Source organism: Protomyctophum parallelum, assembly GCF_964188405.1.
Source record: "Protomyctophum parallelum genome assembly, chromosome: 15".
NCBI classification, from domain to species: domain Eukaryota; kingdom Metazoa; phylum Chordata; class Actinopteri; order Myctophiformes; family Myctophidae; genus Protomyctophum; species Protomyctophum parallelum.
Genome location: NC_139710.1, coordinates 22,285,763 through 22,312,957, shown reverse-complemented (window position 1 = coordinate 22,312,957; position 27,195 = coordinate 22,285,763). Strand labels below are relative to the sequence as shown.

The following is a 27,195-nucleotide window of genomic DNA, read 5'->3' as shown; positions in this document are numbered from 1 at the left end:
CAAACACGAGTATGTATGCTTGGCCCTTAACGCTGAATGCACCTGTGTGGTCTGCAGCGTGTCAGCAGGTCAAACTGCCACGCGCGATGGATTATCAGCACGCATAGGGGCGTGAAAACAAGTGTTTACTTTAGTTTAAAGACATTTAGGCCTGAAAGCCTACATTTATTATTATTATTTCATTTTAAAATTATCATTCTTATGATATTTTAAGCTCCTGCGACCTGCGTTAAAACGAACTATCTGACGGCTTCTTTGTTGTCTAATTGTTTATTGCAGCAGCATGTTTTACTTCTCACTATAGCTGTTTAAGGAAAACAAACACAGTGCTATAAGCAACAGTGAAAGAAAGCTCTGTAGCACAATTACAAACCAATCAGCCATATATCCTACAGATTTCAGTTTCCTAATTGCAATGAAAAAACAGAAACATTTTCATGGAATAAAAGTAAAAAAATTATTGAAGCCTTACATAAATCATTTTATCTGCCATCATTATGGGCAAGTTTATAGAATGAAAGAGTTCATCATTCATCACTCATTCAAAGAGGAGCATCAGACGTTTCAGACCATTCATGTTCCTTTACTTTTTTTTATTCATTGCATATTTTTCATGACCTCTATATTGTAAACATGTTACAACAGTAACTACCATCATCAGAAATGTCAGAGAAGTCTCAAGCCAGTGCATTCAGTGGATGCATTTGATTATTTATAGAATAAAGCTTTTACAGATCACATTGATGAGATACAAGAGAATGCTATAGGCTACAGTACATGCATATCTCGTTGTGAAACACAAAATAACGCTAAAACACAATTCCACAATCAGCATTTGAAATCCTTTGACTGTTTTATGAGGTAAATAATTGCACTTCTAGACTATATTGAATCAAACAATATCAAATTGCTCTCCAGAGGGACACATACATCTCAGATATAAGATGTCCCAAAGGTATATATACTTCCACCATCTGAAAACAACCAAAGAACAAACATCAGAGCTGGATATACATTTCACAATCACATTTAAATACTTTAACTGCCGTTCCCAATTTCAATTGCAATAGCAATCACGTCATTTCTGTAACTTGCAGCATCTCCTGGTTGAGAGACACCAGCAGCTTCAAGTTCTCCCTGCATTCCTGAGCCAGACTGTGGACCACAGCCCGCAGGGAGTGATGCTCCACTGACACAGAACCAATCTGCAGTCTGTGCCTATCAACCGCTTGGGGCGAAGCACTGGCCGGCAATGACCGCTTATTGCTGGAGAGTTCAATACACTTATGGCCTTCCTCGTCTTCTTGAGAGCTCAGGACTCTCTCTGAATGTACAGTCGTTTCTGGTGGTTGACTCAGTAGCTCTTCGGCCATGCTCAGTGCACAGCTGGCGGTGAGGGAGGGAGGGTACTTATTGAAGGCGTAGTCTGCTAGAGTCAACTCACACATGATTTGCGCGAGGCTGCTGCGTTGCCATGGTTTCTTTGCATCCTGGTGCTCCCCCCACACTGACCCCTCGATGGTGGTGGTGTGGGCAGCTATGCTGCAGTGGGTGTAGTAGTCCAGGAAGAAGGCGTGGGTGGGGGCAGCTAGCCGGTAGTTGAGACGGAGGAGGACGAGGCACTCCAGGTTACAGAGCTGTTCCTTAGTGAAAGCATTGCAGCACATTGACAGCAGCTGGCTGATGCCCGGTGAAAACACCTCCACCTGCCAAAGAGAGAAGAACTGTATTATATAATTATTCAAAGGCAGACGCATGACTCCACTCAGTCGCACGCACGCACGCACACACACACACACACACACACACACACACACACACACACACACACACACACACACACACACACACACACACACACACACACACCTGTTTACTAGCGAGAAGAAGTGCAGTAACACCCAGTAGCTGGAAGCAGTCGGAGGCGACAGGTGTAGATGCCAGGAACCTGTCCATGATGTTTACAGCGAGACAGCAACACTCAAAGGACAGGTGGAAATATTTGTGCACAGGGATGAGCCAGCTGACCAACTTGCAGCGTGCCTCTGGCGTCACCTGCATGAGAAAACTACAAAAATGAATAACATATCTCCCCCCTCCCACATCTTAAATTTATGTGTTTTTCTTATATACTGTAGAACAAAACAGAATAAAGTTTAGAATATGAATTATTATTCCTGTAAAGTTTATTATAGGCAATGTGATTCCCCTGTGGATTTCCTTACCTGTGTCTGGCGTGCTAAGCACTTAAAAGAATGAAAGTGCGTCTCTTTTCCCTTCTGTATCTTGTACCCTATATCCGCGTAGTGGTGATGCCAGTTTGCAAGGTCTCTCATACAAGTCACTGGCGTTTGTGCACGAAGTGGAGACACGGCACACCGAACTGGGGACGGAGTTGAGGACAAATCCTCCTCGAAACCGGAATCACTCAGCATGGACGTGATTTTTTGTTTTCTGTACCTCGCTGTGTGCAGTTGTGGAACCGCAGACGTGAACGCCTCCATGATCGCTGCGTCTCCTTCCATGATGCGCTGTTCAACATTCGTCTTCGTTTGCAAACCTTGTCTGAGCCGCCGTCATTGTTTCGTGAATGACACCATTCAGATTCAGATACATGCTGGCTCGACATATGATTGTGTTGGCTACCACTAGTGGTACAGCAGTTCTGTAGCAGTCACTCATCTTACACTCACTTGTCATTGGACGGTATGGGAGTTCCGTGTTGTGAGTCATGGTCTGTTTTCCCGGGGACTTCCCCGCTCTTAGCCCCCCCACAGCGTCCCTATCAAGTACCCAAGTTGTAAGATGCCCAATTGACTGCCATGGTGACCAAACCATTCTTTGTTCTGTGACTTTGAAATAATACATCATAGGTTCATCAATAAAGTCATTTATAAGGCAAGAAGATTTTGGTGGATATAGGCCTATGCATGTCCCCATAAATGAGAAGATATACCAATATTCTGTCATGATTAAACCATTACCTATTTAAAATAATATGCATATAAATAGCATCTATGCAGCTATATGTATTATAGGCCTAGTTGGTTATAAACAGGAATTTGTGTATATAGGCAGCAGGCTAGACAAATATGTCTTTGTTGTAACAATACTATTGGCAATAACTTTTATATTTGGAAAGCCTGTTTATTTCCCTTTTAGATGGTGCCCAGGATTGGAACATGCATTTGTGGGATCAGCATGCATGGGTTATCTTGTTTGTTTGGTGGATTGGATGATTGATGTCTTAGTTTCAGCAGGAATAGAACATGCAGGGTTTATCAGAGACTATCAAAGGAAATAGAGCATGCACCTCCACTCTAGCCCAGGTGCTAGACAAAAGGCAGTACAAGAGGAAAAATAGAGTCTGCAACACTGGTATGAAAAACTCAGCTCCACTGCATGGTTTATTTGACTCAACGTTTCAATCCCTTAGGATCTTCTTCAGGTGTTGCAGACTCTATTTTTCCTTTTATCAGAGACTATACCTCCAGAGTTTATAGAAATGGCGGCCTGCTTTAAGTTGCCAACAGTCCTGACGTGACCTCAACATAATGGAACACAGAACACTGCTGTTTGTGCCACAGTGACCAACACAACCATCTCTCCCTCTCTCTCTCTCTCTCTCTCTCTCTCACACACACACACACACACACACACACACACACACACACACACGCACACACACACACACACACACACACACACACACACACACACACACACACGCACACACAGTCACACACACACACACACACACACACACACACACACACACACACACACACACACACACACACACACACACACACACACACACGCACAATAGAAATGCTCAAGTAAATTACAGGTAGCATACCTTAAAATTGTACTAGTGCTTGAGTAAATCAATTCAATGTAGCCTACTACTATCAGGTCATATTCACAACGTGAATAAAAGGGCTCACTGCTCAAACCGTTTAGGGGGAATTGGGGACAAGGAGGGGTTATTATTGAGGACAGAGAGACAGACTTGGAGCCAACAAGGGGGAATCAGGGACAGACAGACAGCTGCGTCAAGTCATGTATAATAAACTGAAAGAAACTACAGTTCCACTGGAAATGGATTGATTCCACTTTCAAAGTAAAAGCTAAACTTGAAGTAGGCCTATGAAGCAAATTAATCTTTGTATGAAGATTCTCTGAGGAGCTGCATTTGAGTGGATACCTTCAAAACAAACAGAATAAAGTAGGTTAATAGTTCTCTTGCAATATTAAATTCAATATTTGATATAATATAATATCAAATCCATAATATTAAAACATACCTGAACCTCAAAGTCAACGTATTGTCATGGGCAAAGTTCTGGAGCTGGTAATTTTTTCCCTATAAGTCCTATATATTAAAGTAAATTAATCAATCAACAATATCATATTAATAGGCTTACAGAAATACATGTGTCACAGTGTCAGTGTCACCTGTTGTTGGGGTATTTGCTACAGTATGTTTGCAAATGTAGAATTTGACCCCTTTATCTATCTGCCTAACCGGCCTTACCTAACCTACAGTGCAGCAACCAGAATAGCTCCTAGAATAGTTAAATCCAAAACTTGGTCAAATCCAAAACTTGGTCCATGAGTCTGACACAATATATAAGACCAATACAATTCATAAAGTAATCTTTTAAAAGGCCACCTTATGTCTGATATTCTTGAATATAGGCTGTTTTTATTTTTTTATCAACTTTTCATCATATTATGTATGTAATTTTGTCTTTTGTATTTTATTCTTTTATCAGGTTCAGAACCGGCTGACCAATGTCAGTCATCACAAGTTGTCAATTACTTTCTTGTAAACAGTGATGCTGCTCATTTCGCCAAGGGACCGTACATGTTCCTAAGTAGCCCCTCTCAGAACCCTCCGTAAAGTTTTCTGAAATTTGGATGTTACTTTATGTAGGGTCCCTATGCATGTAGGGTCCCTATGGTCCCTACGCCTTCCGCACAGAGAGTGCCTAGCTGCGCATCCCTACGTTCCTGCCTCTGATCTGCTCTGTCTCAGCTAGCCACTCTCGGTGCGGGAGACGGTACAATGGGAAGTCAATAAGGAAGTCAAGGAAGGAAGGAAGAGAGAATTTCAGAGCAGCCAAAACGGTCAAACAAAGTACTAAGTTAAGTAAATACTTAACGGCTTCTGCGCCTAATGAAATTTCTCTCACGTTTCCGTTGTCTCCTATAGCCGATTTATGCTTCTTTTGAAACATCATCATCTCACCACCACCAAAAGGCCGCAGCACGGCCTGCACGGAGGGTATGTACATCTGTCTACCATAGAGCGTGGAATAAATGCATAGAGACCCTACGTAAAGTAACATCCAAATTTCAGAAAACTTTACGGGGGGTTCCGAGAGGGGCTAGTTCCTAAGGTTCTATGTTCCCCACCCCGCAAAAAAGGGGATTCTGCCCCCATACTTTGTTCCCTGCTTACAATAATAAACCTAACCCTAAACTAAACCTTAAGTAAGAACCCGGGGAACATAGGGATGACCCTATTATTTATTAATATTTATTTATTAATAATCTATTATTTATTATTATTTTTAACTCTGGATGACCCCATAATATTTTACCTTTACTTTGACGTTTGCTTACGGAAGTATTTTTGTTAAATAATGTCTTACTTGACGCCTTTAGACATAGCTTTAGGTGACGTCACTCACAGGCCTTAAAACAGAACAGTGGTCCCTCCTCCTAAACTCAAGTAACAAACATCACAGAGATCTAGGCTGCAGGTTGCTGCTGGCGTTCCACTATGCAGTCCATATAAAGACACGAGGTATTTCATTGAGGATATTTTACTTATTATCAAAGTCATTTTCATGGGTAGTCTTTTTCAAATTCTGTTTACGTTAAGAGAAAAGATATTTGATTTTTAACGTAAGCTAACAACCAGCTAGCTAGCTCGCTTGCTAGTTGGCTAATTGCCCATGGGCCTAACTTACATTGTTGTCATAATAATAAGTGAGTAATGCTAACGTTACTATTGATGTTCTGTTAACGAGAACGCCTGATAGCAGCCCTTCGGCGATTAGCGGTCACTAGCTAGTAAATGGAAGTGACATTAAAAGTCAGTTACACTTTTAGCACGCTATGGTTGGTTTGTCAAGACTCTTCCCACTCTATTGTAAATGTAATGTATTTTTGCAAATGTCATACATATTACACTACGCAGGCGTTAATGAAATGGTTTTATCGAGTAAAAATCAACAGAGCTTCACTACTTAACAACTAGCTTTCCAGAAGGAGATAAATAATACAGGGATGTTGATTGACATTACTTTCTGACTGCTTGGACTTTGTAAACAATAGCCGATCGGTAGAAGGTTTACTTTGTTTAGATCCTCATCGGCAGTCCCTCATAAAATCTCCTGTCATTAGTGCCACCGTGACATGGCACCCAATAATGATAGGAGATTTTATGATTGTATGGCCACCTAGCCTCGGAGACCGCAGGCGTTTCGTTTTCACAAGAAAAAGAAACCACCCAACACATAGGTTTTTGTCAGTCTAAGAAGAGATGTTATTGGCAGACTTTGAGCCAACATTTATGACCTGTGTAAAATTATATTGCTGAGTAAATGTCCCATCTGTAAGACTGTAACTAAACATGACTCACCTCATCCCACAGTTTTTTTAGTATAAGCCCACCATGGAAGAGTCAGGAAGGCCTCGCTATGCTAAGGTAGGAGGAGGTCGGGTGAGGGGTATTGTGACAGATGAGACAGAAAGCTGGAGGATCCATGACCAGGGACAGGGATTCAGCCCCAAAAACGAGGGAAGTCACCAAACCAAGAGGAACCAGGGCAGGCCTTACCACGCCAGCCCTAAGAAGGGGGGCCTTGGCCCCCTGAGTAGCTCTCCTGGGGGGTTTAGGGGTGGACATAGTCCCTTACAGAGGGATGGCTTCCAGCGGTTTCCTGGTGCTGAGAACAATCGAGAGGAGAACTGGAGAGAGCGACAGCACTGGAAGAAGAACTCTCATGGAGAGGACCCAAGAGAGGACCGGGAACAGGGAAAGAGGGACTTTGCTGATGGCACTGCTCACAGCTCAGGTGAGGGAATCTGCAGAAAGAATGGGGGACACGCTTTTGGCAAATGAAACGCCTAAGCATATTCTTTAGCAGCCAACTGTACTTGGACCTTTTTATTACTGAGCACTGGTATATATTATTTCATTACACAAATATTATGTTGATCCACAGTCTGTGGATCAAGCATGTTATAATTTTGATTTTTAGATTTCCACTTCCATGGATACAGGCCCAATCTTATTTGTTCTTGCCCCTCCAGGAGGAAGACGAAGGAACCGAGACCGAAGGAGGCCTTTTGGGGATGAAGACAGGGGTCCAGTGATTGACGAATCACAGCTCTCGGCCAAAGAACTATTGTCCCTGCGGCAGGCAGAGGAGCAGCTTATCCGAGATGAAATCTTTCGCCTGAAAAAGGTGACTAGCGGTCACTAGCGGTGGGCTTGCACTGCAGTAAAGTTTCCAAGTTTTTGGGAACTGGCCACTGATTTCTCTCTCTTATCACTTCAGCGTGCCCGCAGCAGACCCAGCGCTGTGTACACCTGCTGTCTGTGTGACATGCTGCTGGACTCGATCCCTATCGCCCAGCGTCACGCCAAAGACAAGTGGCACAAGAGGCGGGCAAGGGTGAGTTTTATTTTATTACACTTGTCACTGTAGAGTTTGAAATTTACAGTACTACTACAGTATTCTGACTACAGAAATTGTATAGTCATAGCTTTTATACATCTCAACCTCAATGTTGAGTATTTGTTTGTACATGTGATTTCACTTTGTGTGCATGTGTTCCTAGGAGAGGCGAGAGCAGGTAATGCTGACTGAAATCCTGCCCCCTGGGCAGGAGCAGATAAGTGCAGTGAGTGCTACCTTAGCGACTGTCGCCACGGAGCAAGGGTTGAGTGACCAGGATGTAGAGAAGAGACAGTGCATCGTCTCCACCATGCAAGAGCTCCTCCAGTCTGTCATGCCTGGTAAGCTGCCTCAAAAGTATTTATGCCCCCCCACCGCCCGTTTGTTTCTATTCTATTCTTTCTATTTTATTATTTTGCCATTATCTTTTCTTTCCTATTTATGCACTTTCCCTTAATTTATTGTATTTGAATGTGTAGGCTGGCCCCAAATATTCGATATTCGGATACTAAATATAATCCTTGCACAGCAATGTCTCATTGCATGCAGGGCTAATGAGGGCTTTATTCGTTACACTCGTGTGAGCTAATATTTGGTGAGAAAAGCACATCTACAAGCTCACAATATACCGTGATTTGTTGTAAGCTACAAAAGGTACAAAATGTACTCGTACGAACAATGTTGGTATAGGAAAATAATGTACGAACAATGTTGGTATAGGAAAATAATATATGCATAGATTATAAACGACAATTTTTACTCTATCCACAAAGTGGAAGACAGATGTACGCATATGCGTACGTACAGAGATTCCCAGATGTATTTATTACTGGCCTCTGGAGATAATAATTTAGCTGCCAAGAGCCTTGGCTTTAATGTGTTTGCTAATTGATTTTGAATAGATATTCAGATTTGAACATTCTCTTGCTCTTCTCTCTCTCACTCTTGGCCACTCACTCTCGATGTCTCTCGCTCATTTCCATTTACAGAGATAAATCTCCGGCTCTATGGGTCATCCTGCACCAAGTTTGGTTTTAAAGATTCTGATGTCAACGTTGACATTCAGTACCCCCTTCACGTGAGTAGTACAGAGCCAGGTCATTAGGACTGCAACTGTACAACAGCAAATCAAACTAATTCATTTAATCTTAAAAATAATATATGTACACACACACACACTTTGATAAAAATCGTTTTTGGGAAATATAAATAAAATAAAATATTTTTAAAAGGAAAGAATGCTGCATAATCTTTCAAATCAATTGGGTTTATTTTGTGCCAATTCATTTATGTAATTATTTAACATAATCACGATAAAGTAATTGATACTAAATCGCTAAAAGAATGCAGCCCTAGATCAATGGTATGTTAAGTTATCTTTGACATTGGCTACGTTTACATGAGCAGTTAAATCCCCTTTTCATTCCGAATATAAGTTCAATCCTATTAAACGTTGTTATGTAAACACCTACAAAAACTTACATCCGAATGAAAACGCTCGATGCGATCTAAAAACCATTCCGATGTCACTGGCCGGATTACTCCGATGTTCAATGTGATTGAAAGAAAATTGGACTCATGTATACACTGCTTCGGATGTAAATTAATTTTGGTCTTTCTGAGCATGCTCATTTCCATTGCGCTCCAACTCCAAGGCGCTCGTAAGCCTCATATCCAAGGCGCGCCGAGGAGTTTGCACATAGAGCGTGTTATTTCGTGCATTTTGTGTGTGTGTGTGTGTGTGTGTTCAACGGTCTCTCTCTCACACTCTCTCTCTCTCTCTCTCTCAAAAATAACGAGCGACCCGATACAATAATAATCAGTGTGTTGCGTGCCCTGGCCGTGCTGTAGATAATAAAGTAGGCTACACATAAAAACGAGATGATCACCTTCCCAGCGGAGAAGGGGAGCCGCAGCAGGAGGGGAAAAAAAGACGGTAAACATAATATGTCCGTCCCTATCCAAGCAGCAGCCTCAAAACTACTGCGGAATGAAATTATGGGATTTCAAAGTGTCGTCTTTCGTCTGAAAGTCACAATGAATGAACTGCCTATATTTTATGTGTCCAACAGATGGCGTAGTTTCACGTGAATTAACATGTATCATGTCTTCTATCACTTCTCCATATAAACACTCATTCAGAATGACCATTTCCCATGTAAACTTGCGGCAAAAAACATTACATCGGATGTATTTTATTCTGAAGTATTTATTCGGAATGATCACCCTTCATGTAAACGTAGCCATTGTCTGCATAGTTCCTTATTTGTTGGGCTGGGCCCGCCACATTCATACCGTGCATGAATTCATGTTGTAAGGTTTTGAACTGGAATGTATTCACAGATGCATCAGCCTGACGTCTTGTTGAAGGTCCAGGAGACCCTCTCTGTGTGCCGTGAGTCACTCACTTTATCCAAATGCATAAATATTCAGTTGGCTCATCAGCAATTCTCCTTGTTAAGAATTATCATCACATCGGTGAACAAAATAACTACCCGATTTAAAGCTCGCACGTTTTATAAATGTCCTGCTTTTTTTCCCGTAGCGGTCTATGTCGACCTTGAGGCAGATTTTCATGCCCGGGTACCTGTGGTCATCTGCAAAGAGAAAAAGAGGTTTGTTGTCTCCATTGTTGGCTCTTGAATCTACCTCTGCTAATTTCATCACTGCCTGTGGCTTGGTACAGCACTCATGGGAGAATTTAACTCCTTTTGGGCATCATGTCATGCTTTAGCTATTGAAAAATAGCAGATCTACAAGCTCATAGCGCACCACCGAGTGGCGCGCTATGAGCTTGTAGGTCTGCTATTTTTGAAAAATCGAAGAACCACTGACATAGAAACATATCTTTTTCAGAAAACTGTCAGGATGTAGAAGACATTTTTAGAATCTGATCTCGGGTCAGAATGGGTTAAGAGACTGATCATGTTGTTCCTACAGCGGTCTGATCTGCAAAGTGAGCGCGGGAAACGACAACGCCTGTCACACCACTGCCTACTTGTCTGCCGTAGCCAATCGGGAACCTATCCTCCTTCCACTGGTCCTGGGCTTCAGACACTGGGCCCGGGTGAGTTTCTAAAAGAGCTGTCATTCTGTGATCAGAACATGATGGCATTCTCCCGTCAATGGTTTCATTTCAAATTTCACATGCGTTTAATTAACCATCTAATACATCTTACAAACCACCAACTCCACGTCACCATGCTTTCTGCAGTACCTGTGAAAAGCCTAGTTTCCATTACACTTTTATCAGTTCATTTCCACAAATGAGCACAGACCATTAACTTATCTGCTGATTCTCTCTAGACCAGATACAGTATACAAACTGGCAAAGCGAATTAATTGTGTATGTTGTCTCAGCTCTGTCAGGTGGACCGAGCGGATGAAGGCGGTCTGCCGACATATGTCTTTTCCCTGATGGTCATCTACTTCTTGCAGCAGCGAAAAGAGCCACTCCTGCCCACATACTTTAACCATGAGGTGTGCAAGTTTTCTCCCATTTGTCTTGCGTTAAATTATTTATTAAAATATAACATTCATAAGCTTAACAACAAACAATGCATCGTCCTCAGATAAAGGAGTTTTCACTCAGCAAGTTGTCTGAATTCAATCTCACAAACCTGGTGGATGGATATGTTCACTGGACTTACTTCCCCACATCCAAAGAGAGTTTGCGGCCAATAGAGGATTCATTTAAGAGCGGAAAGGTAAATCTCTTCCTACCGATCTGGTGACATCTGCAGAAACTAGTGCAAACACTTTTGGGTGGTCTTTCATATTGCGCCTGGGCCGGTACCAATATTGGTTTTAAGAGCAGTGTGCGCTGGTTTTCTCGCTGTTTTAGCCTATATATTGATTTCCCTCAGGATATCAGTAGGTGGAGATCTTTGGTTGTTTTTCGTTGTACCGGCCTCCACTTGATTGTTTTATGTTGGACAATAGACATTAGACGTTTTTTTTAGACATCCATTATCAAGATGTTTTTTGAGGGCATCATAGTCATCTTTTTATAGACTGGTGGGCAAAATAACAGAAGTGATGAATGTTGGCCCACTTTAAGTGAGATTTGAATGAATAGTTACCATTAAACATTGGAGGTACTACCATCACTGGGCCTTCAATCCACAACCAAAAGTGTTTAGGCTTCTGAATTTACATTGGGTCAATTTGTTATATTCTTTGTCACGTGTGAGTATGTACTGTATATCCTCTTGCCAAACAGGCTCCACTGGTGTTCCAAAGACCTTATGCCTCTGTAGAGGTTGGCCTCCTGTGGGTAGAAATGCTTCGCTTCTACTCGTTGGAGTTCAACATGGCAGACAATGTGATGAGCGTGCGCACTAGTGTGGTTCTCTCACGTGAGGCAAAGGACTGGCCAAAGAAGCGCATTGCTGTGGAAGGTAAAGAGCTTGTTGACTTGATAAAGATCAAGATGTCAACCCTGTTTGAGCTTCTGTGAATAAATGGTCTCGACACACGATCACACATTTGTTAAAGGGTGTTTAAAGTCCTATGTTAACCCATTTTGACCTAAGATCTGAAAAGTTTTCGGAAAAAGCTGTTTCTATGTCAGTCGTTCTTCGATTTTTCAAAAATAGCAGACCTACAAGCTCGTAGCGTGCCACTCGGTGGTGCGCTATGAGCTTGTAGATCTGCTATTTTTCAATAGCTAAAGCACACCAATTTTGGGGTTCCTGCCAAAAATGGGATAAAAAAAGGTTAAAGCTCTATGTTCTGATGGTAAACATTGCTATTAGTCTGTGTTTTACAGGAGTCTCTCTGGCTCTTTAGAAAACAGAACCCCACAAAGATTTCAGTTCCAATTTTGACTGCTCTTTTTTTTGTTTTGTTTATCCTGTATATTCATTAGAATGTATATGAATGAATATAGAGCTATTTAACACTTTATTACACACACTTAAAGACACTGGCCCGACTAATCTTAAAGGGGAAATCCTGCATGTCACCATGTGTGCTGAATTCTCTCTGACATTGCTTTAAATTCATGTCTGCCTTTCTATGTTTAGACCCGTTTGCCGTGAAGAGGAATGTGGCTCGCACACTAAACAGTCAGCAAACGTTCGACTATCTCCTGCACTGCCTGAAAACCACCTACAAGTACTTTGCCCTGCCACACAACACGGCAGCTACCAACCACAAGGTGGAGTCACTGCAAAGGCCTGTCCAGGGGGCCGCAGATGCAAAGACATTGGGAGAGGAGATCGTCCACCAGGCAGGCATGAACACGGCCACAGTTAAACCTCCTACCGAAGGAGAGGCACCTCAAGACTCCGATTGTATTATTGAAGAGGAAGAGGTCAATGAAGAGTGCGACTCGGACGACGAGGGGGAAAAAGAAAAGGCAGACTCTGGCAAAAACAGCCTCTCTGAAGATGACGATGAGGAGGTGGAGGAGGAGGAGGAGGAGGAGGAGGAGGAAGAAGAGGAGGGGGACGACGACGTTGAATTCTGCCGACAGCATCTAGACAGCCTCACCACGGAGGACGAGGAGATCTTTCTAGTTGACGAAGTCTCAGGGGAGGAGCTCCTCTCTGACGAAGAGGTCCCTGACTTGGCGCCCAACTTGACGCCCACTTCCATGGATGAGGAGGAGCTGGCTCCTATCATTCTGTCACACCCACCTGTAGAGGGCTTTGAAGTCAAGAATGAAAAACAGAGCGGCCTGCGCTATGAGTTTACCAGGCAAGCATTCACACGAGGCAAGGTAAATATGACCTGTGTTTACGTTATGAACAAATGTTGAGAAACCCAGGAAAATCCAAGTTAATATTTTGCTGGTACTTGTGCATTTGAAGATGAATAGAGAATGCAGCTCAACTAATTGGTAGGGATGCTCCGATCACGTTTTTGGGGGCCGATCCCGATCACCGATCTTTTTTTTTAAGATCGGCCGATTCCGATTCCGATCCCGATCTTTTTTAAATATTTTTTATTAAAAAAAAAATTATATATATTTTTTTTTTTTACTTATAAAAAAACCTGGCAACCCGCGCCCCGCGGTCATTTTCCGCTAACCTGAGCGGGGCTCCCTAGCCTGCTGGAGGGGCTCCCATCATCTCATGCACCCTCGAGAGAAAAAAAAAGGGACAAAATGCAGCCTTGAGCCTACTGTACCAATGTAACGTTGTGGTCTTGTGGAGCTGCTTGATCACCTTCTCCTCCTCCTGTCCTTAAATTGCCAATACCAATAAATCCACACTAAAGTAGTGTGAATACTTCCACAGCCTAATCAATCTGTCAATCTTTGTCAACTCAGCATGTGTTGACAACAAGTGGCGGAACAACATTGGGCCGGACTGGGTGGTGAGACAGCACGACCGGGCCTCACCCCCCCCCCCCCCCCCCCCCCAACGGAAAAATAATAATAATTTACGCAAACAGTTGCTGCTAATTTGAGCAGGCGTGCATGAACGAGAGAGGAGTTATGTGTGTGACAGTGTGAGGAGCTCATCACAGTCACAGATGGAGGGAAAGTGTTATATTTTGACTATTATTTATGCTACATATCATTGATCGCGTCTGTGTCTGTGACATTACGCAGCAGTGCACACACACGAGAGAGAGAGAGAGAGAGAGACGTAGAGAGAGAGAGAGAGAGAGGTGCTGCGTTGTTTTGTGTCTCCAGCAGAGTTTGTAGTGTCTCCATCTCTCTCTGGAAGAGGTTGACCATGAACTCTTTCACCGAGCTGAGGCGCTCCAACACAAACAAATCTGACGCTAAGCTAATAAATAGGCTACTCATCTTTGTGTTCTGTTTCACCTTATTGCGGAGCTGAGTGACGCACACAGGGAAAAGCAACAAGAAGGGGTTTAGAAGCGAAAAAGTCCGTTGTGGAGAAAAGGAAGTCCACACAAGTCCTCACAGAGTGATTAGCCTATGAGTGACAGCCAGGTGCTGCCACTTTTGGAGCGTGGCTGAGGATGTCTGTTCTGTGAGACAGACTCCACGGTGCTTGTACAGTCCAGCGCAGTACATTCTCATCAGACATGATATTTTGCTAAAGTGTAGGCTATTATAGGTTATATAATCTCTGTATCTGGTTAATTGCGGGATTCGCGGGGGCCCGCTGGGTGAAGACGTGAGTGCTCTCTCGCTCTGTCTCTCTTTTCTCTCTCTCTCCCTGGGGTGTGTGGGGGGGGGGGGGGGGGGGGGATTTTAGTTGCGCTGCCTTCGACAGCGCTATATTTCTCCAGTAGCGGTGCCGAACCGAGAAAGTGACACATTATTTTGGATGTAAAACTGCGCAGATTTTTGCTTTGTTGATCGGTTTCGCGGATCGGTGGATTTTGCACGGCCGATCCGATACGATCGATCGGTGATCGGCCACGATCGATCGGCCACCGATTGATCGGAGCATCCCTACTAATTGGCAGCAATGCTTGCATGTACAGTGTAAGTAAATCTGACCTGTATTCTCTCCTAGTCCCACATGGTCGTGTGCAGCTTGTGTAAACATGACGGCCATCTGAAGAAAGACTGCCCAGAAGATTTCAAGAAAGTGGAGCTCGAACCCTTGCCTCCAATCACACCAAATTTCTTGAAAACCCTCAACGCTGTGTGTGAGCAGTGCTATGGTAAGTGTGTGTCAGTCTTATCTGTATGCCTGGTTCTCCGTATCCAGATGTATTTGTCTGGACAACCGATCTTGGCAAACCTCATTGGCTGCCCAGACAAATTCATCCGGCCACTGAGACTGCTGTATGATGACATGTCGGTCACAGTTCTGTGGCAGTGGAGATGAAAACGGAACTATTCATGGTTGACATTGGAGTCGGCAGGTCTGTCATTGCCCCAGACTTTTCTCATCTTCATTGCTGCTATCCTCATGTCATGGGTAAACACCTGCCCCAAGCAGTCAAAATGATATACAGAACCGAAGGGCAACTACTCAACAGATTTAGGACTAAAGGTCGACATTTTACAGGTAAAGGAGACCCCAAAGAAATGGTTTGGTCCTGTCTCAATGTGGATCTTTGTGTTCCCCTAGAGGACTTTGCCCCCGACACCCTGGAAATAGATGTGAGAGAGTACATCCTTCGCGACCTGGAGAACTTCGTCAGAAGGCAGTTTTCAGGTAAAGGCTCCAATGCTAATTAGAGCAGTCCTTGTGGAACTAAAAAGCTTTTACTCTCTTTGTTCTATTACACCATGCTCGTTCACCATGATGTTATATCCAGTTAAGGTCCCTGCAGGCCTGCACACTGGACGCGTTTTTGGATGTTTAGCAGCGTTTTTCCATCGGTTTTCCGAAAAACGCATCCAGTGTGCAACCACCTTTTAAAGTGTGAAATTAGTATTATTAGATAGTATTATGAGATTAAAATAAAATGTAGTATTGAGTAATAAAAACTAATGTGGTGCTGTTCACTTTAGTTAGGTCCTTGTTATGAACTTCTATTAAGTTTTGATCATTGAAGACCTCAGTTATTGTCTACATCTGGTAAAGTAGTGGGTCAAGGATTATTTTTGTATCTTGTGGACAGGGGCAAAGCTGAGGTTGTTTGGGTCGTCCAAGAATGGCTTTGGCTTTAGACAGAGTGACCTGGACATCTGCATGGTGATGGAGGGACAAGCCACCTCCGATGTAAGTATTATATATATATAACCCAAAAATAATCTAGTGAAAAGAAGGTAATGTCAGCACTCGGCACACAATATACTGTGATGGTATTCAGGTGAAAATGGTTTAGTTTACTTTGAACAGCAGTTGTGTAATGAGAGTGATAACAGACTGCCTCTACTTAGAAGCAACTCTCTTGATTGGTTATTTACCTAACCTGTTGGCTGAGCCATATAGCATTTAGCTTAGTAGCTAACTTATCTTTAGTCAAACAGTGCTGCCAGGAAAGAGACAAGTCTCGTGATTATTCACAACTTCCATTTAAATAAGTGCAAATCTCTTAATTCATTTTTCAGGGTCTGGATTGCATTGGAATCATTGAGAGCCTGGCGAGATTACTGAAGAAACACCCAGGTTACATATGCTGCTAAATGTTTTATAATGTTTGCAGTGGTGTTTGTTTTTATTTTTTTATATAATATAATATAACTCTTCTTTCACCATGATTCTTTGACTTTTCGCTTTATTTAAACAAATAACCAAAGATGGAAGCCTGAAATACCATGGTAACATTTCCATCTCTACTCCCCTCAGGTTTGAGGAACATCCTGCCAATCACTACAGCCAAGGTGCCCATTGTGAAGTTCTTCCATGTCCACACAGGGCTGGAAGGAGACATCAGCCTCTACAACACCCTGGTAAGGACTACAGAAGAAACTCATGTTTTTAGTCTTCTGAAATCGCTATGCAGACTTAATTCACTCACTGGATGGATGCCTGCATGACACATGATGTGACATTTTGTACTTTCAGGCCCTGCACAACACAAATCTGTTGGCATCGTACGCCGCCATCGACAAGAGGGTGAAGTTCCTCTGCTATGTCATGAAGGTGTTTGCCAAGGTGAGCACGCTACACGCACATGGCAACAACAGACATCCTTGTGTGCACCACTATAGTGGTTCTTCTTGGTGTGGGTGGGGTCCATCCATGGCCCACATGGGCACTTGAGGGTTTTCAGGAAGTCTGCTAAATGAGTTGAAGACACGTAAGACACTACATTTTTGTCCACACTGTTAAAAGAACACTGCTTTTCATCTCTGGGTCCCCCAAAGAAATCCCTCAATCTCATCAAATGGGCTTCCATGGCCTAATGCAGTTGTTCTCAACCAGTGGTCCGGGCCTCCGGGGACCAACAGGGGTCCTTGAGTGGGTTCCAGGTGTTCCCCAGTGAAATGATAGAGTTGGTAACCAATTGGGTCCTTATAGATCTTCATTTTATGCTCTCAGGAGTTAAATTATTGTAACGATATAGTAACTATTTAAATATCAATTTTAATTAATAAAATAGTAACTGTATTTAAATATCAATTTTAATTAATAAAATGGAAGTATATTCAATATGTAAACAGCAAGTATCGTATCGCAATGGAACTAATCGGTATCGAAACGTTTTTACAATCCAGATAATATTCTCTGGCATTATCTTTAACATTATTTATGTATATCCATAAAATCTTTCCCTTAAAAAACCTGCACTATCCACAAGTTTCACGCATATTTAATGTATTTGCTAAATGGTTACTGTATTGATTTCAAATCATTCTATCGTATCGCCATAATGAACCAATATCTATGTATCGTCAACCATGTATCATGATGCGTATCGTATCGCTGTTAAGATTTATTGTTGCACCCCTAATTGTAACGGATCTGCATTACTTAATTTACAATAAGTCTACATAATTAGACTTAATTATATTACAACATTTGCCTGTTATCTTTCCTAATGGTGACAACATCAATACAGCATTGTATTGATGTTTTGTTTCTGAGAGGCTAAATCTCTTCAAATGGTGGTGCATGGCTCAAATGCAGAATAAATGGACCTCGATATGAAAAGGGTTGAAAACCACTGGCCTAATGCATGTCAAAGTGAGGGTCATTGTTAACTTTTTTTTTTTTTTTTTTTAAGATATTTTTTTGCGGCTTACGCCTTTATTGATTTTTAGAAAGTAGAAAGATAGAAAGTAGGCTGACAGGAAACGGGAGAGAGATGGGGGGATGACATGCGGTAAAGGCCGTGTCGGGTCCGGGAGTCGAACCCGCGGCACACCGCGACTGGATCACCAGTCCGGTGCCCAGACCGTTACGCTACGGCCTGGGCCCATTGTTAACATTTAGCATTACAGTGATTCTAAACCTTTTTAATGTCAAGTTTTCTCAGATTTCTGTAAACCTCTAATACTTTCCGTTGTTGTTGGTCCAGATGTGTGACATTGGAGATGCATCCCGTGGCAGCCTCTCATCCTACGCCTACACCCTCATGGTCCTGTTTTTCCTCCAGCAGAGGGAGCCACCGGTGATCCCTGTACTGCAGGAGGTAACTCGCCCAAACCTGAGCACGTGATTGTTTGGGCTCTATCCATCTCGTAACACCGTGGACATTGTCTTTCTCTATGAACTTGTCTTGTTTTGTTGCAGATTCATGATGGAAGCAAGAAACCAGAGGTTATGGTCGATGGTTGGAACGTCTATTTCTTCGATGATTTGGAAGCACTGGTGGGTTTCTTTCCTCATTGTGCTGTATGTCCCAACATGCAAACAAGTTGACGGAAGTGTGATTCTGTTAAACTTAGACATTGTGGAAGCTGATAAGAGACGAGCAGACGGAGTATAGGGAGTATTTACAGGTAAAGGTACTTATATCACTTCCTATCTCCACCCGTCAGTGTCCATTCTGAGGTGAGACACCTCCATCTAGCCCCCCCCCCCCCCCCCCGACGATAAGGCTTTGCCAGGGGAAATGTAGGAGTCACAATGGCTGGAGACTGGGGCAGATTTGGGTGGCAGAGATTTGGGTGGCCGACATCGTGGGGACTATATGAGCAGGCATAAGCCGATCAACTGAAATCCGCTCCTTATTCCCCCCTCATGTCCACTACAAAGTTCTTGGGGCCCACCTCGAGGACACGGAAGGGCCCATCATAAGGAGCCTGCAGCAGAGAGCGGTGGGCATCATGACTAATAAATGCGTAGCTGGCAGCCATGAGGTCGTTCGGAATGTAGGAAGGGGGAAGGCAGTGGTGTGTAGGAACTGGGGCAAACTCACTCGCGTCCCGGAAAGCAGACCGGTGAACTGTGGTGGACCAAGGGCCAGAGGACCCAGGGAGAAACTCAACAGGGACCCTCAGCGGTTGACCAAAGACCAGCTCGGCTGAAGAGGACTGCAGGTTCTCCTTAGGTGCTGAACGCAGGTCCAACATGACCCACGGGAGACGGTTGATCCAGTTGTCGCCTGTGAGCGCGGAGCGATGAAAATACTCACATATTCATTGGGGGTGAAACTATCGTACTACCCGAAAGCCAATCGCTCAGCCACGGTGCGCCACAGCTCAGAAGTGAACTGGGCTCCCCTGTACGATGGCATGCCAAACCGGGTCACCCAGCCGGAGATGAACTCCCGAGCGACCGCCGACGCTGTAATCTAATAGATTCAGGGGAACCACCTCCGGCCACCTGGAACCCTACAAACCCTCCCGCGCACTCGGATCAGCCAACGCAGGGAAGCTGGAAGTACCCTCACTAAAAACGCCGGGACAACGCTCCACACGTCCCAAACTCTTCTCCCTTCTGGCTCCAAAACTGTGGAATGCACTTCCCGTTGCAATCAGAACTGCAGCATCACTCCCAATCTTTCGCCGTAGACTGAAAACCCACCTTTTCAGACTCCATGGCCCATAGCACTTACCCTACCCCCTTAGATAGCACTTTTTTAGACTTGGATAGTATTTGATACAGACTCTACTCATGTAGACAGCACTATAATTGCATTGCATGTAGTCATAGCACTTCATAGTACATGTATAGCATACTAGACATTTATATGTATAGTTTCACGATATAGATATTCCACTGTTCTTAGCTTACGCATGTTTCATGATAAATGCTTTTTATATATGTGATTTATTCCAAAAAAAATTTGAATAGATTTGTGCTCTTGCTTAATGTAAGTCTCTGGATTAAGAGCGTCTGCAAAACTGATGTCCATTTAAACACAGTCGAGGTCAGTACCATTAGCTGCATCCAGCGGTGGTCCATTTTCGTTTCCCAAGGCGTCCGCACAGACGCAGGCAGAAGACGTGTCCTCAATAAACAGTGTGTCCTCATTGATGACGCCATCACTCATAGAATCTCTCTCCCTCTCCTCTGCCCAACAACGGTTGGGCAGGAGGTTTGGCTGCCGTGTCACCGTTCATGTTCAATTAAACGTCGGGGTCACCACTGTGGAAGCTGATGAAAGAGACGAGCAGACGGAGTATATGTGTTTGAATTTGTTTGGAAATAAAGTACACACAGGTAAAGGTACTACCTTATATCTCCACCCAAGGAAGCTTAGAGAAGGACATGGTCACGTGACTGGGCTGCGCCATGACACTTTCATAGGAGCCAAACTACACCCGGAAGTTCGGCAGAATGCACTGTAGTCTGTGAGCTCAGTGACCAGCTCATGAACAAACACTTTCTGAACGACAGACCTTTTGTAAAGTAATATCTTCTGGAAAACAACAGAGGATATAACGCACAGTGTAATGTTTATAGAGGTATGGTATCTAAAGAGCACAAAGTACCTTCTGAATGTACAAAGTATCGCGAGTCTTCCCACCGTTTCCTGTCTGGCAGCCAAATATTGCGATACCTCCGAGCCAGAAACGATACCTGCTGCTGTTTAGACCCTCAGATAAAATTATATACTGTGCACATCGAAAAGCAAGTGATTAGAAAACCACCTGTGATACGTAAGGACAGAGTGGTGGAGTGGATTTGTCTCTAGAATCGGAATGTAATACGCTGTCATTTCAAAGCGACGGCACATTCGCGATCACTTGTGACGTGTATCAACTATCAAGTTTATATTGTTTGGCAGTAAAGTACAAAGACTCCCTATATTCCGTCTGCTCGTCTCTTTTATCAGCTTCCACAGTGGTCACCCTGACGTTTAATTGAACCCATTACCACCCATTCTGAGGTGAGACACCTCCACCTAGTGTCAACCACAATATAATGAAATGAACATGCTTAATTGGTGGCAACTAGCACGCATAGAAATGGCTTCTGTGTGAGTGAGGCAAAATGTCTTCAAATGTCATTTTGAGGAAACATGACTATATCAAAAAGACATTTGGTCCAATTCCATTCATGTAAATGCCATCATAGCACATCACCCAGCCACCGGCTGCAGATTCTGTTGCACAGTTTGAAAGTTTTTTTATTGATGGTACACCGTTTTCTTATGCACTCTTCAGAACATGCTTCTGTATGCTTGTAGATCAAGAGTCTGCAACTAAGTTTGGGTCAGGTACATTTCTTCTAAGCCATTATGTTGTGGGCCTGAAAATATAATCAAAGGCTACTTGTATTTAATAAATGTGTAGTAGTTGTTTTTTTTTTTGTTTTTTTTACCGCAACTCTGCGACTGACCGCCTTAGATATACTTTTGTTCTAGTTGCAGAACATGGATCAAATCAAACTAGTTGTATATGTGGTGGCATAATAAACAGACAGACGGAGACCTTTATTGATCCCACGGGGAAATCATGCACTGAAAGCATCACAGGCCACTTGAAAGCGTCATAGTCTGTATTTGGCTGCAGACCGCCTAATAGTATTGAACATGGTATAGGTCTGATTTTTATGTCGCTGTATGACTTGTCGTTGACAAAAATAGCTGATGTACAAGCTCACCTGTTGGCTTGTAGACCAGTTATTTCTTTGGGAGTGACTCCGCCATACAACTGATTATAAATTTGGCCTTTTCCTGTCTTCCACTTACAGCCTAAACGGTGGTCACAGTATGGAAAGAACACGGAATCAGTGGGGGAGCTGTGGCTTGGAATGCTCCGCTTCTACACTGAGGATTTTGACTTCAAGGAGCATGTCGTGTCCACCCGACAGAGAGCCTGTCTCACCACATTCAATAAGCAGTGGACCTCCAAGTACATTGTCATTGAAGGTCAGCCTGGGTACCTGCAGCACAACATTATTCCATTATTATTCACATATAAAACCCGGGAATGGATACAGTTTCTGGGCTGACAATAATTGTATGAATTACATTTGTGTGTTGTCTGGCAACATGTAATACTTTTGTCTCTCTCCTGACCCACTACAGATCCATTTGACCTGAATCACAATCTGGGTGCTGGCCTGTCGAGGAGAAGTATGATTTGTTCCCTGCTATTCTCACATTTCATGAAGTTATTGGTGAAGTTATTGGCTACTCGTGTTGGAGGCATGTTCTATGGTGTTCCAATCTGCAGGGAGATTCTGTTTAAATACTGCGGCCAAAGGAGTTTCCTAATGTTAACATGTTTCCCCTAAACAATTCCATACATGTTGTCCATAGTAATTGATTTATCCACCACTTTTCTTTCATTTTCATAGGTAATAATAGCATGGGATCAATATCATTTTACGGTTTCTGATCCGGTAATAGTGGAAATAACTTTACGTAACTTTAAATAACTTTACGTAAATGTATAATCATTTAGTTTATTTTATTATATTAATCGTTTGGTATGTCCGTCGTTTATTCTAACTTGTGGCGTACCTTGCAAGACTAAACTAATTGATTTGCATTCAGGGAACAAAAACAATGCGACCCCAACAGTTATTTGGTTTGATTTTTCTCCTTCTAAACCGGATCACACAGGCCAGTTTGGGAGCAGATTGAAATTATTATGCTGTACTTTTAATTTTTAATTTTCATAACTGACAGCTGCACCCGACACTCATCCGTGCAAAATTAAAGGTTTCACTAGGTTATTGGCCCAAAGCTTCCACCCCAATGCATTTTATTGAACAGAACAATAAATGCATGCCTCAAAAATTCGACCATTACAACAAAAAGTATTTAGTTGTCGACAGTTTGTCGTTTACACAATTTAACTGATGGAATGTTTCTTATTTTCGTCAGTGACCAACTTCATCATGAAGGCTTTCATCAATGGCAGAAGGGTTTTTGGGACACCAGTCAAAGTCTATCCCCCTGAATACTCTCAGCAAATGGTTGGTATTTATCATAAAAACTAGACATTGATGTAGAGCGACTCTCACGGCAATGTCACTGACATTTCTATATATTCATCCCAGGAGTATTTCTTCGATCCTGAGGTTCTCACTGAAGGAGAGCTTGCCCCGAATGACCGCTGCTGCAGAATCTGTGGGAAGATCGGGCACTTCATGAAAGACTGCCCGATGCGTAAGAAGTAGGTTTACTAATATCAAAGTGTATGTATGATTCGCAATAATTATGTAACACCAGCACTTTTGGAGTCGGGTAAAATCTTATGTTTGGTGTAAACATTGGCCTAGGTCCAGGCAGAGAAGGGACTTTGAAAACAATAGGCTGGAGTCTGCAGATGGAGCCAAAGACCAGATGATGCAGAAGGGCGAGCGCTGGAGAAGACCGGATGAGAAGCGATCCTGTTTCCTGTGTGGGTCTCAAGCCCACATTAAGAAGGACTGCGTGCAGTACAGAGGCCCTGCAGGTTGATTCAACATTTTAATTTTTATTAATTTTTAACTTCCATCCAACTCTGGTGGAGGTAACAGTGGCTTTGAATGAAGTTGTGTTAGTTGGTTTTATCTAAGGTCACATCCTAATAAAGTGTGGGAGGAAATATGTTGCTTTTAATTCAGTTTATCCTGTGTCTGGTAGGAAATGTCAAAATGGACAACTCTTCGTACTCTTCCTCTCCTAACTCCTCATCAAACCATCTGAAGAACATGAGAGAAAAGGAGAAACAGGTGTGATATCAAACTGCATGAGTTATTCAAAATCTTATTTTTTATATTGCTGCAATTCACTTTCACAGAAATTGAGAATTTCTATCCAAGTAGATTCTGAATTTCTATCAAAGTAGATTCTGATGTAATGTTTTAGGCATGAGGTTTAGCAGTCGAAACATGTCAACCTGTAGATGGCAGCACTGACACTATGCCTGTATTTAGGGCAGAGTCCTGCACGGGTCCAGTTTTCGATACCCGTACCCGCCCTGCCCGTCAATCATCAGTTCCGCAACCAGCCCATTACCCGTGATTTATATAAAACTCTAAACCAGATCCGTCCCACCCGTCAACAAATGTACCCGTTCGTATCACAGGCACTGATAGCTATCATTGACTTTATTTCATCCAACATGTGGTGTGGTGGTGGCGGCAGTACCTTGCACACGGAACGGAAGACATGTAGTTGACTGAGGCTACTGCTGCTTATTATCACAACATAAAGTTATATCATGATTTCGATCTGAATGCCATATTGGCATAATATATCAACAAGGAGAGGATGATAAAAGATTAGCCTGATGAGTCGACAGTCTTGATCCAAGGCTTTTTCAAACATCAGGCTAATCTTTTTATTTTTAATTTTATTTACACTTAGACAGAGTGACGCATTAGGCCAACATTACCTGGGTTGGCTTTACAGCTTCAGTTCCCACCCGTCAAACTCTGGTATCCACGGGTATCCGACCAGTTGCAGGACTCTGATTTAGGGTGTCTTCTTGGAAATGACTAGGATAGCATTGACACGTTTTCTTTTTATTTGCCATATACCAGACAGACATGAAACATGATTCAGTGTTAATGTTTTAGCAGCTAACTTTAAGGAAATTCTGTATTTTTGTAATCGTGTAATAGGACACATTCTCAACCTTATTTTAATTTCTTTATAGGGAGTACCTCTACAGGAGGACAAAAAGAAGCGGAAACAACCAGTGATATTGAGTCCACAAGCAGGTGTGTAATCTTCTGTCTGTCCTCATTCAAAACATGAAGCCATTCTGGTGTGCTAAAGCATACATGTGTTTGTGTTTTTCAGGCAGTCAAGGCAGCCGACACTTGGGACGCCCCAGTCATAGGAAGAGCCCGGTGGAATAAACAAAACCATGTTCACAAAGCGGCCATTTATCACTTACTACATACTCGTGTTGGGGTTTCCCCACCCTTGAGTATGAAGTTGGAGTAGAATGGCCACGGTGAAGAGATGATCAAACCACCTCGTTCTAGTGTCTCCATCGGCCAGACGGCAACTAAATCCAACCAAATCCTTTTACCCCAAAACCTAGAATATAAATTGGACTGCATGGCCAGCTGGAACCCACAAAAGCCAAAGCCAGGTTGCCAGTGGCTTAACTTGAAGCAAAGCAGGGCCTTTTATGTTTATTTTATTTTATTATAATTTAGTTTTTGTTTTTTTTAAACAGTTACTCCTCTTCAGAGGAGTCTTTTTAAGCTTATTTTCTTATTTTAACAAGACAAGCCATGATGCATGCTCCTCATGTCTTTGTTTACCTACCAGTTTTGATGGCCAGGGTTTTTTGTTTTTATCGAATTTCGTTTAAATGACATTTTAATTGTCCTGTGCACTGACATCCGTAAACCCATGTCTCTCATCCAGCCTGGAAAGCAGCTGTAGTTTGTTTCAGGGTACTACTCGCCCTGTATATAGTGTTTCAGGGTACTACTCGCCCTGTATATGTACTTTCATGGTTGTATTTTTATGTTTTTGAGATAATGCAACCTAAAACAAGTAGATTTTATAGATACAGCCCCGTGTGCGTGTGCGCGTGTGTGTTTGTTTTGCGTATGCGTGTCCGTCCAAGAATGGTGGACCTCCACTTTCCTCAGCACCCAACTTTCAAAAACCATGGTGTGTTTGTGTGTATAATTATGCTTAGAGCTGCTATGACTGTGACTCGTACAACAAGAACACAGCCATTTGAACTTGGGTCTTTTGTGTTCTCTTCAAATTTACACACTCGATTAGGTTATTTAAAAAAGGAAAAAAAAAAATATTTTGACTTTCATTTCTACTACTAAAGTATTCCAGTTTGTGAAAAAGCTTACAAATACTGCTAATTTGAGACCGTTTTGATTAATTTTGTGGAGATAAAAACATAGCCTGGAATCCAGACTGATTCGCTCCGTTCGGCAGATTTCTTTTCTTCTCTCTTCACTTCTCAGAGAAGATGGGGAGGAAAAAACCCTTCAGAACGAAGCTAACAGTCTGGATCCAAAATGTATTTAGCAGGTGTTTTGTGGCCGCCACGGTGCCTCAGATCAGTTGCTGCACAGTGAGGCTCCATTATACTATATTGAATGTGTTGCTGCTAGTAATCTGTCTGAAAGACCTGCTCATCAATTAAATTTTAAAAAAGAATATTTTTATTCCTTGTCTTGATTCAATAGTGATATCTTTAGAATTTTAACTATAATTTCTATTCAAACTACTGTTGTTGTTTTATTTATTTTGAATTTGACCACACTGAGGCCCCTTTTCCACCGGTTCAGTTCTTAGTCCATGAGCCAGAGCTCCAAAATTGGAACGTTAATTATGAATTGAGTGGGCAAAACCATATCAGATTGTTATCACCATGACACTTCCCCAATTGAGTACTTACACCAAGACAATGATTTATTGTATTACAAATTTTACATTTTTAAATATGCAAATGAGGCATTATGTAGGAACATGCAAAATAATCGAAAATATGTAAAATCTACTACTGTGGAAGGGTTATCATGTATTAATTTACTTGGATTTATCCTATAAACAATTTAATATAGGTCTAGTTTTACCCAACAATTTCGGAGCTCTGGCTCATGGACGAACCAAAAAGAACTTAACCGGTTCCCATTGGGAACCAACCGGTGGAAAGGGGGTCTGAAAGTGGAACCAACATCTTATCAGACATTTCTAGTGGGAACCAAATGGGCGATGCAAACGCAATTGACGTCCTATTTGCAGATAAACGATTATATAACTATGCTGTAAACTCATTGGCTGTAACATCCGTCATTCAAACTGTAGACCTATCCACACAGCTTATTCGCCTGGTAGGCTGGCCATC

At 42.6% G+C, this 27,195-nt stretch overlaps 2 protein-coding genes across 2 annotated transcripts; one reads left to right on the top strand and one right to left on the bottom strand.

Moving 5' to 3' along the window:
* Positions 1–1,073: 1,073 nt before the first annotated feature.
* Positions 1,074–2,534, bottom strand: ccno (cyclin O; the record flags this gene model as incomplete). The annotated part of the gene is made up of 3 exons (XM_083783374.1): positions 2,226–2,534; positions 1,870–2,055; positions 1,074–1,706 (listed from the first exon to the last, which is right to left on the bottom strand). The coding sequence occupies exons 1-3, from the start codon at positions 2,523–2,525 to the stop codon at positions 1,074–1,076; spliced, it is 1,119 nt and encodes a 372-aa protein (XP_083639500.1). The 5' UTR covers positions 2,526–2,534.
* A 3,174-nt stretch (positions 2,535–5,708) lies between these two features.
* Positions 5,709–26,533, top strand: tut7 (terminal uridylyl transferase 7). Its single transcript, XM_083783143.1, has 29 exons — positions 5,709–5,815; positions 6,668–7,091; positions 7,330–7,484; positions 7,578–7,694; positions 7,861–8,038; positions 8,687–8,775; positions 10,041–10,092; positions 10,243–10,312; positions 10,638–10,764; positions 11,058–11,177; positions 11,270–11,404; positions 11,920–12,097; positions 12,725–13,422; positions 15,143–15,293; positions 15,707–15,793; positions 16,203–16,303; positions 16,636–16,693; positions 16,874–16,977; positions 17,093–17,182; positions 18,549–18,662; positions 18,764–18,841; positions 22,115–22,292; positions 22,452–22,499; positions 23,256–23,347; positions 23,432–23,547; positions 23,654–23,829; positions 24,000–24,088; positions 25,018–25,081; positions 25,164–26,533. The coding sequence occupies exons 2-29, from the start codon at positions 6,689–6,691 to the stop codon at positions 25,220–25,222; spliced, it is 3,927 nt and encodes a 1,308-aa protein (XP_083639269.1). The 5' UTR covers positions 5,709–5,815; positions 6,668–6,688; the 3' UTR covers positions 25,223–26,533.
* Positions 26,534–27,195: the final 662 nt, after the last annotated feature.